The sequence below is a fragment of the Limulus polyphemus genome, unplaced genomic scaffold, assembly GCF_000517525.1.
Source record: "Limulus polyphemus unplaced genomic scaffold, Limulus_polyphemus-2.1.2 Scaffold1630, whole genome shotgun sequence".
Classification (NCBI taxonomy): Eukaryota; Metazoa; Arthropoda; class Merostomata; order Xiphosura; family Limulidae; genus Limulus; species Limulus polyphemus.
In genome coordinates this window covers 154,869-168,487 of record NW_013667240.1, presented here as the reverse complement: position 1 = coordinate 168,487, position 13,619 = coordinate 154,869, and the positions used below count along the sequence as shown (strand labels likewise).

The 13,619-nt window shown below is 34.2% G+C and overlaps 1 protein-coding gene across 1 annotated transcript in view; it reads left to right on the top strand.

Moving 5' to 3' along the window:
* The window catches only part of LOC111087006 (type-1B angiotensin II receptor-like), a 38,767-nt gene that overhangs the window by 10,695 nt on the left and 14,453 nt on the right, over nucleotides 1-13,619 (top strand). Inside the window, exons 3-4 of the mRNA XM_022392057.1 lie at nucleotides 12,189-12,312; nucleotides 13,301-13,515. Of these exons, the coding sequence (XP_022247765.1) occupies nucleotides 12,189-12,312; nucleotides 13,301-13,515 (339 nt within the window). The remainder of the gene's footprint in view (nucleotides 1-12,188; nucleotides 12,313-13,300; nucleotides 13,516-13,619) is intronic.

Here is a 13,619-nt window from a genome sequence, read left to right as displayed (position 1 = left end):
TCTTAGTCGGCCGGTCTCCTCTACTAAGAAGTAGTTGGTAAGGTAATTATAGAAGTTAAAGGTTAAAGCAGCTATTCTACAAAGACAGTACGGTATTAGTACCAGAGGCTTATCTCCAAAAGTTTCTAGGTTATCGCAAACAAGATAGTCAAACTTATATGGAATTTGCCCATAAAAAGGAGGTTTATTTTGATCTATGATGTAATTCTATACATATTGATAATAGTTTCTACAAACTAAGACAATTATGTATAATTGAGGAATTTAAGCGTTGTGCACATGACGACCTCAAAACTTACTTGGATGAAAAGAAAGTTGAAACACTACAGGAAGCAGCTGCTCTTTCAGATGATTACACTTTAACACATAAAACCACTTTTCATAAAAAGAAATTCCTATCATCTCAACAAAAACCTGTATTTGTTCAATCTACTAAAGTTGAGGATCCTTTTAAAAAATCCAGCTCCCCAAGTTCGAAATTTTCTGATAGTCAGGATAAAACTTCTTTAAAACAATCAAAGCCTGTCTGTTATGCTTGTAAAAACCTGGTCATGCTATGTCCGATTGTTGGTGTTTGAAGAAGAAAAAAGAAAAGGAGGCAACACCCAGTGCGTTTGTGGTTACACATGGATGTAGTTTCACCAGATCACTCGATGTTGTTGATTTGGCCACTGATATAAAGGCTGGTGTAATCAGGGGGGAAATTTAGACCTTTTTTGACTGTTGGTTCTTTAACAAATGACACTGACAATCACATACCATACTATTCTACGTGATACTGGGGGTGACTCAGTCATTGTTGTTAGAAGGTATATTGCCTTTAGATTCGAGTTCTGCCACTGGTGAGTCTTTTATTGCTTTGGGTATTGAGGGTGGCTTTGTTAATATTCCTCTTCATAACATTTAGTTAGCATCAGACCTAGTTTCGGGACTGGTCGTGGTTGTAGTAAGACCTACTTTGGCAATTAATGGTGTATCATTATTGTTTGGAAACTATATGTCTGGGGGGAAAAATTGTTGCCGAACCTAAAATGGTTAGAGAGCCGATCACTGTTTCATCCAAGGATGATGTCTTTGAGGGGAATTCCGATGTGTTTCCCTCGTGTGCTGTGACTGGAGCTCAGGCTAAGAAATTAAGCCAAAAAAAGAAATGATAGCCATGGATTCAGAGGACGATATTATAGATTTGTCTCAGACATTTTTTTGGATCCGACGGGGATTATGTGGATAATTGTCCTACTGACGATTTCTCGGTGAGTGAAGGATCTGATTCACCTTGTGAAGTTCCAGTTAATTTATTATTATTATTTGCTGTTCGTGAGCCAGTTCAGGAGTCGTTAAGGTTTCACCTGTTTGAGTTGGTGTTTGGCCATTCAGTGCGTGGCCCTTCGAAGTTGCTGAAGGAACAATGAGTGGAAGACGACCAGAAAGAAATTCATTTATTGGATTACGTTTCTAAGTTTTGGTCCAGACTCTTACGTGCTTGTGAATTGGCTTTTGAAAATTTGAAGGTATCTCAAACCGGAATGGAAAACGTTTATGACTTCCATTCTGGTGACATAGTTTTAGCATTGTTACCCACTATAGGACATTCACTTAAAAAAGAAGGAAAGAAAGAGACGAAAAACAACAACAACAACATAAGACTGTTAAATTGCAGTTTATCACTATGAGAATATGGTGTGAAGGTAATCCATATCCTAAGGGTTGATAATATCTGTGCCAATGTACTTTCATGTACTATGTAATTTTATGACCATAAGGTTATTTGTATTGGTTGTGCTCTATACTGTAATTATTATTGAAGTTTTGTAATCCTTTGGATAATGTATTATATTTAATGTATTGTAATCAATGTATATATATATATATTATATTTTAGTTAAAAATTGTCTAACACCAATTTTTAATTCTCTAAGGAGGGGGTTGTGACGGATTTATTATCATATATTTATTTTAATACCAACGTTTGATTAGTTTAAGTTTTTATTTAGAAATATACATATCTTATATTGTTAAGTATGTATTGCGAAACTCCCGCCTATTCTCTAAAGTTGTAGAAGGTTATCGAGTGTAAGAATCAACAATACATGTGTGTAGGTAAAAGTCAGTGTAGCTTTGTATTGTTACGTAATCTGAATTTTCGAGAAACTCTCCACACACCTATAAATATAACCAACGCGACGCGTCTAAAAACATTATCTAATATTGGTTTGCTATAAACTTCGGAATCTATAACTGTGATTATTATAACGCTTATTAATCAGAAAACTTAAGATATTTGACCAGGAACGTTTATAAATTTCGAACATTAAAAACCATTTAACTTCAGTGGATTCACATCGGACATTAGTACTTATGCATGACCTAACGCCATCGGTGGAAACTCGACCTGTAATCGGCGTATGATCAGCGATAACTACAGGGCTCCTTAGCTCCCTATTAAGTGAATTATACCTATAATAATAATAATTCCAGTAGACCCCCACTGGAGCATAGGGCTCCAACAACACCTTGCCGACAGAAGTTGTTGTTGCAGTAATTTTTAGCAGGGTGGTTTTTACAGGGAGGAGTTGTTCCTTTCTCATCCTGGACGTGGGTCCAGGCAATGGTGGTAGCATCCCTGCCGGGTAACGAACCTGGTACCTTTGGATTAGAAATACAAAGGTACCGGTATAGGGACGCAAATTATACCTCTATCAACTCGAAATTTACTCGCTCATCGAAAAGATATCAAGGAAGTTCCAGACTAGAAAGAAGACTTTACGTTGCTTGTAAGTTCGTGGACGTGGGTCCAGGCAATGGTGGTAGTATCCCTGCCGGGGAACGAACCCGGTACCTTTGGATTAGAAATACAACTCGCTATAGGGACGCAAATTATACCTCTATCAACTCGAAATTTACTCGCTCATCGTCAACCCTCGCAAAGATATCAAGGAAGTTCCAGACTAGAAAGAAGACTTTACGTTGCTTGTAAATTCGTGGAACTTTTGTATATAAATCATTGTTTGTAATAACTATTATTGTAAATTGTATTGTTCTTTGTATATTAAAACATATTTGCATTAAAAAATAAAACTGTGTGTATCAATCTTGTTGGCAAATATCCTAAATTGGAAATATATTGGCATTTATTTAATTATTAAATTTAAATTATCATTTAGCTCGATTTCAGGCGATTCGAAATTGTAATACGTAACAAAGGTACAAAAGTTATTGCTTTAGGTTTTTAAAAATAAAGTTTGCTTGTTTGTGATATGTAATCACCGTAATTATTGAACACTGAAGTAAAAGTTTAAAAACACGTATTAATTTCACTCGAAATTATCGCTTGCGTAAACCAGATGGCGTCTCGTTAATCCGTTAATGGTTCGATAGCGCTAAACCTGACAATCAAACTCTATGTTATTCATCACTCTTGGAATTACAAGGCTAACAATAACTAAAGTTTAAAAATTGCTCGTGAAACAAATTGAAGATGCGCCAGCTATTTTTCAAAAGTATATTTGTAGAACAAAGCTTGTTATCTAAAACGTTTCTAAGCTTCTTTTCAACAACTTTTTTGTTGTTATTGTTGTTCTACGGATCACTGTGGTTGAATCCATACATCCAAACTTTGAAAGCAAAAAGTTGGGGAAGAAAAGAGTTGTTTGGTATTGATGAAAATGTGAAACTTTTGTCTGAACGAACAAAACTGTTTTAAGTTTGGTATGTTTGGAATTTCGTGCAAAGCTACACAAGGCCTATCTGCGCTAGCCGTCTCTAATTTAGCAGTGAAAGACTAGAGGGAAGGCAACTAGTCATCGCCAGCCACCGCCAACTCTTGGGCCACTCTTTAACCAACGAATAATTGGATTGATCGTTACATTATAACGCCCCCACGGCTGAAAGGGTGAGCATTTTTGGTGTGACAGGGATTCGAACCCGCGACCCGCAGATTGCGAGTCGAGCGCCCTAACCACCTGGCCATGCAGGGTCGTGACTTGTTTCAGCGTCATAATAGATCGCACACTTTGTTTGGATATTTGTTGAGGTCAAAAGTATTGGTAGCAGCAACATTGATAAATTTGATTATAGTATTTTGGCACTTGTGTATAAAGTTAAAATCATAACTTATATTCAGCTTTAAACTGGTACACAGTTAAAAACATTTTATTTAGGCCTATCTATGGCCTTCAAAAAGTTGACGACTCTACATGTTTCGACGTTGTAACTGTGTACCAGTTTAACGTTGAATATTATTTATGATTTTAATTGATAAATTTCATTCAAATTGCAGTCACTAAGATATTTTCTCTTAAAATCTCAGCATCCTATCTAAAATACTCTCATTAAAACCTGCTGTCGCGAGTTCGAATACCGTAACCGAATATGTTCCCCCTTCAGCCGTGGGAGCGATATAATGTGAAAATCAATCTCATTATTTGTTCGTAAAAGAATAGCTCAAGAGTTGGCGGTGAGCGATGTGGAATAGCTGTCTTCACGCAACTTTATCACTTAAAAATTAGGGACTGCTAACGTAGATATCTCTCGAATAGCTTTGCTCGAAATTCAACAAACAAATTACAAAAGTTTTTCGGGATCATCTGCTGGAAGGGTTTTAATTATTATGTGTAGTTTAACTGGAGTAAAGGATATCACAAGGTTTGCTTTTGTGTTTCGTCTCTTCGATATGATTTAGTCCCTGAGAAAAGGGTATTCCTAAATCTGCTTCTGTAGTTATAATACTGAAGATGTTTCAGTTACTCAGCATAATATATCTAAAGTAAAGGTTATCACAAGATTAGTTTCTATGGTTATGGTGCTGAAAATATTTTAATTTTTAGGTTTTATTTAGCTGGACTACGGAATATCAAAGCATTCGTTTCTGTTGTTTTCTATTGAAAGTGTTTTAGTATTTGGGTTATTTAACTGGAATAAAGAATATCATAACATCACCTTTTCGTTTCCTTTACTGGAAGGGATTTAGCTGTTTAATGTAACAACTAAATAAAATAAAATACAAGTAACGTTTATAGCACTAACATTCCTTTAAATATTTTCCAAACCACATTCAACAACTAAAACATTTCCATAAGAATAAATATAGAACTAAATATTGTGACACCTACCATATACTTCAGCTAATAATGGAAGTATTGCTAGTTGGATTTAAGAAGTAATGTATTTGAATATTTTATTAAACAAAGGATTTGGTTGTATTTGCAATAATTAACTGTGTCTATGCTGAATGTATATCAAATGAGAAATCACCTTTTATAATGGTAATTGTATTTACTGTTTACATGGGACGTCAAATGAACCGAAGATTGATCGATACAAAATATTCATACACTTGGATCATAAAGACGTTTTCAGATTGAGGGTTTAGAATTTCCAAAACGGGGATGTCCCTTGTACTTAATGGTATTGCAAAACTAAGGAATATGAGTGAACTTGGCCACTGGACCATCTAGAAAGCCACCTGTATCAAGTTGTATCTCAGCCTCGGTAAACAAAGAGCGACATTCTGTAACAGGTGAGAATCCATGAACACAACGTTCAGTGCCAAAAGTCCATGTGTCCTAGACAACAGTACGCAATATAACCAAAATGGAACTTCATCTGGAAAAGCGACATTAGTTCCTTCCACGAAATATATGTTCCGTTGTCACATACGTCAAGCAACTGGAGAATAAAACGGGTATTTATGCTACTTTATGTGAAGAAACAAAGGTCAAAGTCACCTATGGATTTCTATTGATCTTACCATTGAAATGGGCACTCTAAAACCGCCATCCCATGTACAGTAGATGAATTAAGGAAAACAGCAGGGAAGAGTGGTGTGCTTTTGACATGATAACCGTACAATGGAAACTACGCTGCAGGGCTACTGTGAAGATGAACGGTCGTCAAATGGAACATGACCAGACGTGGTGACATTGACTTTAACGACACGGTGAGGTTAAAAAAAACGTTAAACCCGAGAGTGGCTCGGTGGTTAACGTATAAGATGGTAGGTACCAAGGTCTCGGTTTCGAGATGTGTTGGTACCAAAGAACTTTGCATTTTCAGTTGTGCGTGCATTATAAGCTTGACAGTCAATCACACTATTTGGTTGAAAATAACCGGTTTGAGTGGCAGTTGCTGTCGATTGGTTGCCTTTTCTCTAGTCATCAGTTAATAATTAAGGACAGCTAGTGAATATAACCTTTGCGGGCACATCTGATAAAAAAGAAGATAAACCAGGTGAACAAATAACCAATCAGAAACATTTTGGATGAAAGTAATAACAAATAAGTCAAATGTTTGAAAATAGGATCCAATAAGTCAAATGAACACAAAATTCTGGATCCTTTTATGTACAAAATCATTTGATGAATCGTAAAAGTTTTAATCCAATTCATCAAAAGCAAATAATACAATAACTATATAACAATGATTATCTGCTAGTTTTTGAACATTTAACAAGCCATTTTCCACATTTAAAGCCGCATAAAGCCCCAATGGACGACAATTGCTACTATACGCCTTGCTAGACTAATAAGAGCTGACATTTCTGGAAACAACAATTCTCAGGTGACCATGGTTTTACTTAACGTGATCTTACGTGTTTTTATTTGAAACCCACAATATGGGGATCTGAAGAAAACCTGAGTTGGAAAATTTTTGGAAAACTGAATAGCTTCGAACTTTCTTTTAGAATGAAAGAGCAGAAAGATAAAAACACGACACCAAATATGATTTGTGAAGTGAAAGAATAATAAATACAATATTCAACCAGATTGCTCAGGTCACTTCTGTTTCTGTGTGTTTATCTGTTAGAAAACCTCTTGATTTATTGAATGAGGTGAAATATTTTTATTTGGAATGAAACTGTTTCATAGTCATTAAGAATTGGAGAGCGCAAAACAATATTTATGAACATGTGTTTAAACCCTAAGCGCCCCCCAGTGTCCCAGCGGTATGCCTGCGGACTTACAACGCTAGAATCCGGGTTTCGATACCCGTGGTGAGCAGACCACAGATAGCCCATTGTGTAGCTTTGTGCTTAATTACAATCAAACAAAACATAAGCCGAGCAAAAAAATACTGAAAATAAATTAATCAGGATTATAACAACTGAATGATATTTTAAAGTGTCAGAGAAAATTGTACACTACATTCAACATTTCAATTAGACAGAAGAAGTGCAAAGTTATGCAGTTCTTTAGAAACCATTGAAAGTAATACCAGAAAGTAAAAACAAGAGGCGTCGGTAGGCAATGACACACGGTGTCCATGCTCTATTTCTATTTGACAGTACCCCGAATCCCCGGTTGGTGTTTTGAAACATTTGAATAGAAAACCATAATCTGAATTTTTAATGAGGCACTCATCACTATTAAATCGTAAAAAAACAAATTCTAAACCTAACCTAAGTCGTCAGGAATTCTTTGCCTTAGAATAAAGTATAAAGAAAAAAACACCATCCTCAAAAAAGGCCCGGCATGGCCAGGTGGCTAGGGCGCTCGACTCGCAATCTGAGGGTCGCGGATTCGAATCCCCGTCCCACCAAACATGCTCGCCCTTTCAACCGTGGGGGCGTTATAATGCGACGATCAATCCCACTATTCGTTGATAAAAGAGTAGCCCAAGAGTTGGCGGTGGGTGATGATGACTAGCTGCCTTCCCTCTGGTCCTACACTGCTAAATTATGGACGGCTAGCACAGATAGCCCTCGTGTAGCTTTGCGCGAAATTCAAAAACAAACAAACAAGCAATAGTAAGCCGATATAAATTCTAACAGACAGGTCCCATTTAACAATTTTTCTAAAAGGTTAACAGAGAAAAAATGCTTAATAAATACCTGCCAGGCCCCAAAAGATAAGACTTAATTAACCACAACTTATACCATTTCCTTAGAATCACAGATGCTAAAACACCAGGTGTATTTTAATCTCCCAAAATTCAGAAAGATGGATACTATGTTAGTCTTACTGTGTCAGTATATAACCTCGCTAAATCACTTGTTACGATTTTCTCTTCTTACACCTCAAACAGTCTTCTGTTAAAACAACAACAACACTGAACACTTCATTCCAATTCACGGTGTTATTTTCCCATAATAATGATGTATCATGTAATTAAATGGTACATTCAATGAAAAATATCATCAGTAAAATTTCCAATGGCCATTCATAATATACTGTTTACTGTTATACAATTGGATAAAGATGTTTCTTTAGGAATCATCTTGTCTGAAGCCACAATATATGATCTGATACACAAACATGGTAGAGATCATTATTATATTTGTTTGTGTATCCTACGCCCAATCTTATGGAAAATCAGAGTCAAGTAAGATTATAAAGATCTCAAAATATAACAAAAAACTAGCAGATACCCGCCAAACATTTGCGGTCATGGTAGTATCTTTATTGTAACATTACGTCTTTAAATACAGGATCATAGGCATAAACCATGATCCATTATATTTCCAGTTACCTAACTTAACAGGAATCAAACGAATGCCAAGTATTTAGCTGATGTATCAGAACTTTCAATTTCATAATAATATAAAGTAATTTTAATCGAAGACACCGAAATGTTCAAGTCCACTTTAGTCTTAGGCCTAGCATTAGTTAAGCCTTTACTAAGTACGGCTTATATTTGATAGAGACACGTTACCACCATAACTCTTGTACGTTTTTTTACTCCAGTTTAGATAAGGCTAAACTGTACCGTACTTGATGTTATCAATAAATAAACTTATAACGTTATTCTACGACCTAACGTTAGACCTGTTTATTGCGTAACATAAATACTATATTGAAGGAAGGGCGGAGGCCCCAAGGGGGTTTGCAAAACTCCAACTCGTCATCTTTTTAACTGGTCTGGCAAAGCTAGTTATCACGAACCATATCCAACTGCAATGACAACAACAAACATATTTCATTTTAGACTTTCAGTACATCACTAACAATAATATCACACTATAATTTTGTTGCTAAACAACATAACATAGAACACATATTAGACAGTTTGATTTTATAGAAGGAACTAGAATATAAAAGACGTCAAACCATTGTTGAATAATTAACGGAAGTTATAGAATTTAACTAAAACAAATTTCTCTGTACTTCCAAAATGCACCATCTATTCACTTATTTCATCAGGCTCGAAGTAATTATTTAATCACCACATTTTTAGTAAAAACTACGCAGAAAAATCAAATGTTATCGTGAAAAAGTACGTGTGCACTCTGAAAGAGACTTAAGTAGCACTGTTAAGCCTTTTCACTTTATTCTGGGAAAACATAATGCGGACATTCCGACACAAATTTCCAACTATTTCGACTGAACAAAGGATAAAAGATATTTGGTAGTAATAAACGTTTGCTTTCCTTTATGTTTGATGGGCAATAGATAATGTGTGTGTTAAAATGCCAAAATAATATTTGTTAATTAACATTTATTCCCCACTAAACGGTAGTAACAGTACACCTATTTGTAGTCTAATTTAAGCATTAGGCCTAATTCATAAACGTAACGTAAGGCATAGATGAAACACTACTTGTTCAATTTTATTTTGCTTTTGGCTACAATTCAATGTCATGATCTTGTGACTTAAACTATTTTGCTGTTATCAACCGAAGTTATCAAAAAATAGAGAATAAAAAACAAACTTTTCTAACAAATTAACATGAATATTGAGCATTCAACATAAACACCATAGCAGGCCTACGAACAATCAGGTGGTAGTTTTGTTGCTAAGCGACGATGTATATTGTTGAGCATTAACAGAAAAGGAACGTAAAAGCGTTCTCGACAGAGTGACAAAAAGAATAAGCCTATATTTAGTAATAACAAAAATAATAGATGTCTTGGACTACTTAAATATTATTTAGTGCTTTTACGATAACACATAGTTCCACAGCTGTACACACTTATGTTTTGATGGGGTTACTTTAATATATAACTTTTATATAGTGTTTCCAGTTATAACATTCAGTTATAAAAATCCCTCATTTAACAAAAAAAAAAAAGATTAATTTAGTATATCACGTAGTGGTTAAAGTGCTAACAAAAACCTTATCCTATATCTTTCATTCTGGGCTGTCGAGGTAGTCTTTAATCAGTATCAAATGATTTCTCCTCAGTGTCTCTTAAGACATAGATCCTGATCCGTTACACTGAATCGTCCTGATACAGGTAATTCTACTGAAACTAACTTTCTCGAGTTGGCAACAAGTTGGGTCTTCTCTATATATGTATGTGTTTAACTGTGAATGGAAGAACCTTTGCAATTCTTGTGACGGAACTGTTACCTCGTGCTCAGTAGTGTACCATTTTGCAGAAGTAAATATTACATAAGAGGAGGACAAAAATAGCTTTAAAGTACAACAATCAAGAAAACAGTTCCAGCAATCACAAGTGTTGTGTTCAAGAAAAATATTCGTGGTTCCTTTGTTAATCATGCAATCTCTTGGCCACCGTTGTATAACAAAAGGCTTACTCACCACCGTTGTGTTCACAACGCTTTCTACACTTACTCCATATTTGATACTTTGAAGCTGATTGTTTAAATATTCTAAAATAATGACTGTCCTGTGCCTGAATTGCAGTCAAAAGTGGGTTAATAAAACTATATGCTATTATGTTTAGTCGTACGCTGAGAACTAGTCTTATAATATAAGTAACATTATATTGATAAATACATGCTGAAAGAAAAGTATTAAGCTCAAGTATTTCTGTTGTAACATTTCATAATATTCTTTAAAGTCCAAAGTAAAAGTTATTTTTGATATCAAGAATCTCTTTTGAGACTTTCAAACAATTACGAAGTTCTTATACTTTGTGCATTAGGTCGGCGTTTTACTTATTTCTGTGAAAAAGTAGACATTCTTAAAGTTTTTTTAAAAAAAGCGTTGACTTAACAAACATAAAGAACAGTTTTGCCGCCATTTCGTTGTAAATTACTAGCTGCGAGCTCTAAATAAAACAGTCACTTTGGCATTTTCTCAACATGCACATCACTTAATTTTCTAGTGTTAAAAGTTGCATGTATTTTAAACGTTATTAGACTTCCCGAATTAGCGTTACGTCCATAGACATGACATCAGATTAACAGTCTACTACTCTGAAAACTGATCCCTGGGGAATCAGACCATTTTATGTGTAAGGCAACTTCAACTTTACTAAGTTATTTAACTTTACATATAAAAAGTAAAAGAAAATCCATTAGGTGAAATTATTTCATGATACTACACCTCCCGATCCTTTATTCTAGTGGCGGAAGGTAACTTAATTTATGCAAACTATATAGAAAGTAAATGTGTAGCATCAAATCTCACAGGACAAATAGAGAAGTCTATTGCATAAATTACATTAACATAAATTACAGGAAGGGTTGCTAGCACCAATAAAAAAGCACAAAAGTTAGATCTATATATATATATGGGCAATTATTAAGTTAACCGCTAAATACGATCTTTCCAGAATTCTAAAATTCTGGTTTTCAATAAAACTATTAGGTTGCCTATAGCAAAAACAAGAACTAATTTTTCCCCATAAAACATTGTGATGCAAAGCAAGTTAAGCGTAATGTTACCGCACTTGTTATATTCCATATAATGTTTAAAGCTTTAGCTATGTTTTTTAAAGAAATCTGCTAATTTTGTGTTTTTTTATGAATCTAAAGTTTACTTTTCGCAATTCTTTCACTGTTATCATACCAGCAGTGCATATCCAGATTGATCAAAATATTAGTTTTATATCGCTTAAATTAAAACGAGCAACTTCATAAGTATCCTTAATCAAAACGTACTATTGACGTATTTTTATGTTAGTCTCGTTTTGTATCTTTCACAAATTTGTCTTTGTTCCTTAAAAATCTTACAAGTTTCATACGTATTAGTTTTCATAATGTTTACGCAAATTTAAAAGTTTTGTAAATTATCTTGAACTATCCCTGTTTTATTAAATTCTACGAAAATGGTCGATTTGTATTCCTAATTAATCCATTAAATCTTACGTTTTTATGAAGTTCTATGAAATTAGTTGTTATGCATTCGTTTATCCACTAAACCTGTTTGTGAAATGTTTGAAAGTAGTTGATTCTATTTACCTTTTTAATCCATTCAACTTTAAGTTTTGTTTTTAATTAATAAGAAAGTAGCTGATTCTGTTTTCATTGTTAATCCATTTTTTTTTACTCACCTTTTACAGGTTTGTGGTGATCGTGTTCCCCATAAAGTCTCGCTCTCTCTGCACCATGGGGAACTGTAAGCAGTTGGTGGTTGTAGTGTGGATTGTATCCCTGCTGCTGTCGCTTCCAGTAATTGCTAGTAAGGTAACTTGAGTAGAGAATAATGTTTCTGATTTTAGACACCAAATGTTTTTTTTGTTTTTTTTAACAACGAAGTCAAGAGTGTGTTTTATGACGTCTTTAGGATATCATGATTGTAGAACCACTAAGAAAAGCTTTTTAAAGTGAAGAGGTAGTAAGAGATAGAGCATGTACCCTAAAACTACATCATTATTTAAACTACGTACCCTAAAAAGCAAGAGTATTTGGGAATTCATATCCTTTCTTCTTCACTTGACCAATAGGCTGTCAGTAGCAAACATTTGTGAATTTAAACCTCAAAAATTTTCTAAAGTTTATTGGAAAATAGCAACACAATTTTTAATTTAATTGCCCAACTAATGTTTATATAGCCCTAGGCAAAGACTTTTCTATTCAATATATCAAATATACTTCACTATACATAACTAAAAAAGAATTTTATAATACATTTAGGCTTAGCGTAACGCACAAATGAAAGACAAATTAAATAATAAATTTTAAAGATTCGATTCGTTTTTGTTTTTTGTTTTTTTGTTATCTGAAAACCTTAGTGGTTTTTATGTGTACACTAGAAACTTTATTGTTAAGTTAATGAATCATTGTCATTGCATTTTTAAACTTAGAAGTTAAATAAGATAATTTTCAGATATTACATTGAATCGGGATATATAACATTTTGCCCAGAAAAAAAATACCAAGTTAAAGATTTGTTTTAATTGATTAGTTTTTGTCAGGCCATATTTCCTTTGAAAGTAAAAAGAAAAGGTAGTTTGAATATAGGCATATTTCTGATAAGTTTATCATTGTGTTTAAAATACTAATAGAAATAGTATTGTCTGTTTTCACTTTGAATATGTAAGCATTTTTCTCGATGGCGGTTCTCAGGTAACTTCGTATCACGTTTCTCGTATTTGCTTCTCATTACTTAACGGTGTTTCTTGTGGCCCAACTGTAGAATCGTCCTCACCAGTATTTATTATTACTGCCACAGAGCACTGAAGAAACAACCATGACCAATTATGAGATCACCATTACGCTATTTTCTTGCAAAGAGCAGAAAGATTGGCGAGGATTAGCTGTGGCTATTTACCGTTTGGTAATACTCTTTAGTCTCCCATCAGTTTTAATGATCATTTGCTACACCTGGGTGATCATTGAGTTGTGGATCAGCACAAAAACTATGGATGAACTGACAAATCAAAGCAGGTAAATTACTACTGAAGACAATTCTAATAGTAATACATTACGTATTTTGTTTTTATAAATATGTCTTTTCAATATATGTATATATATATATATATATATATATA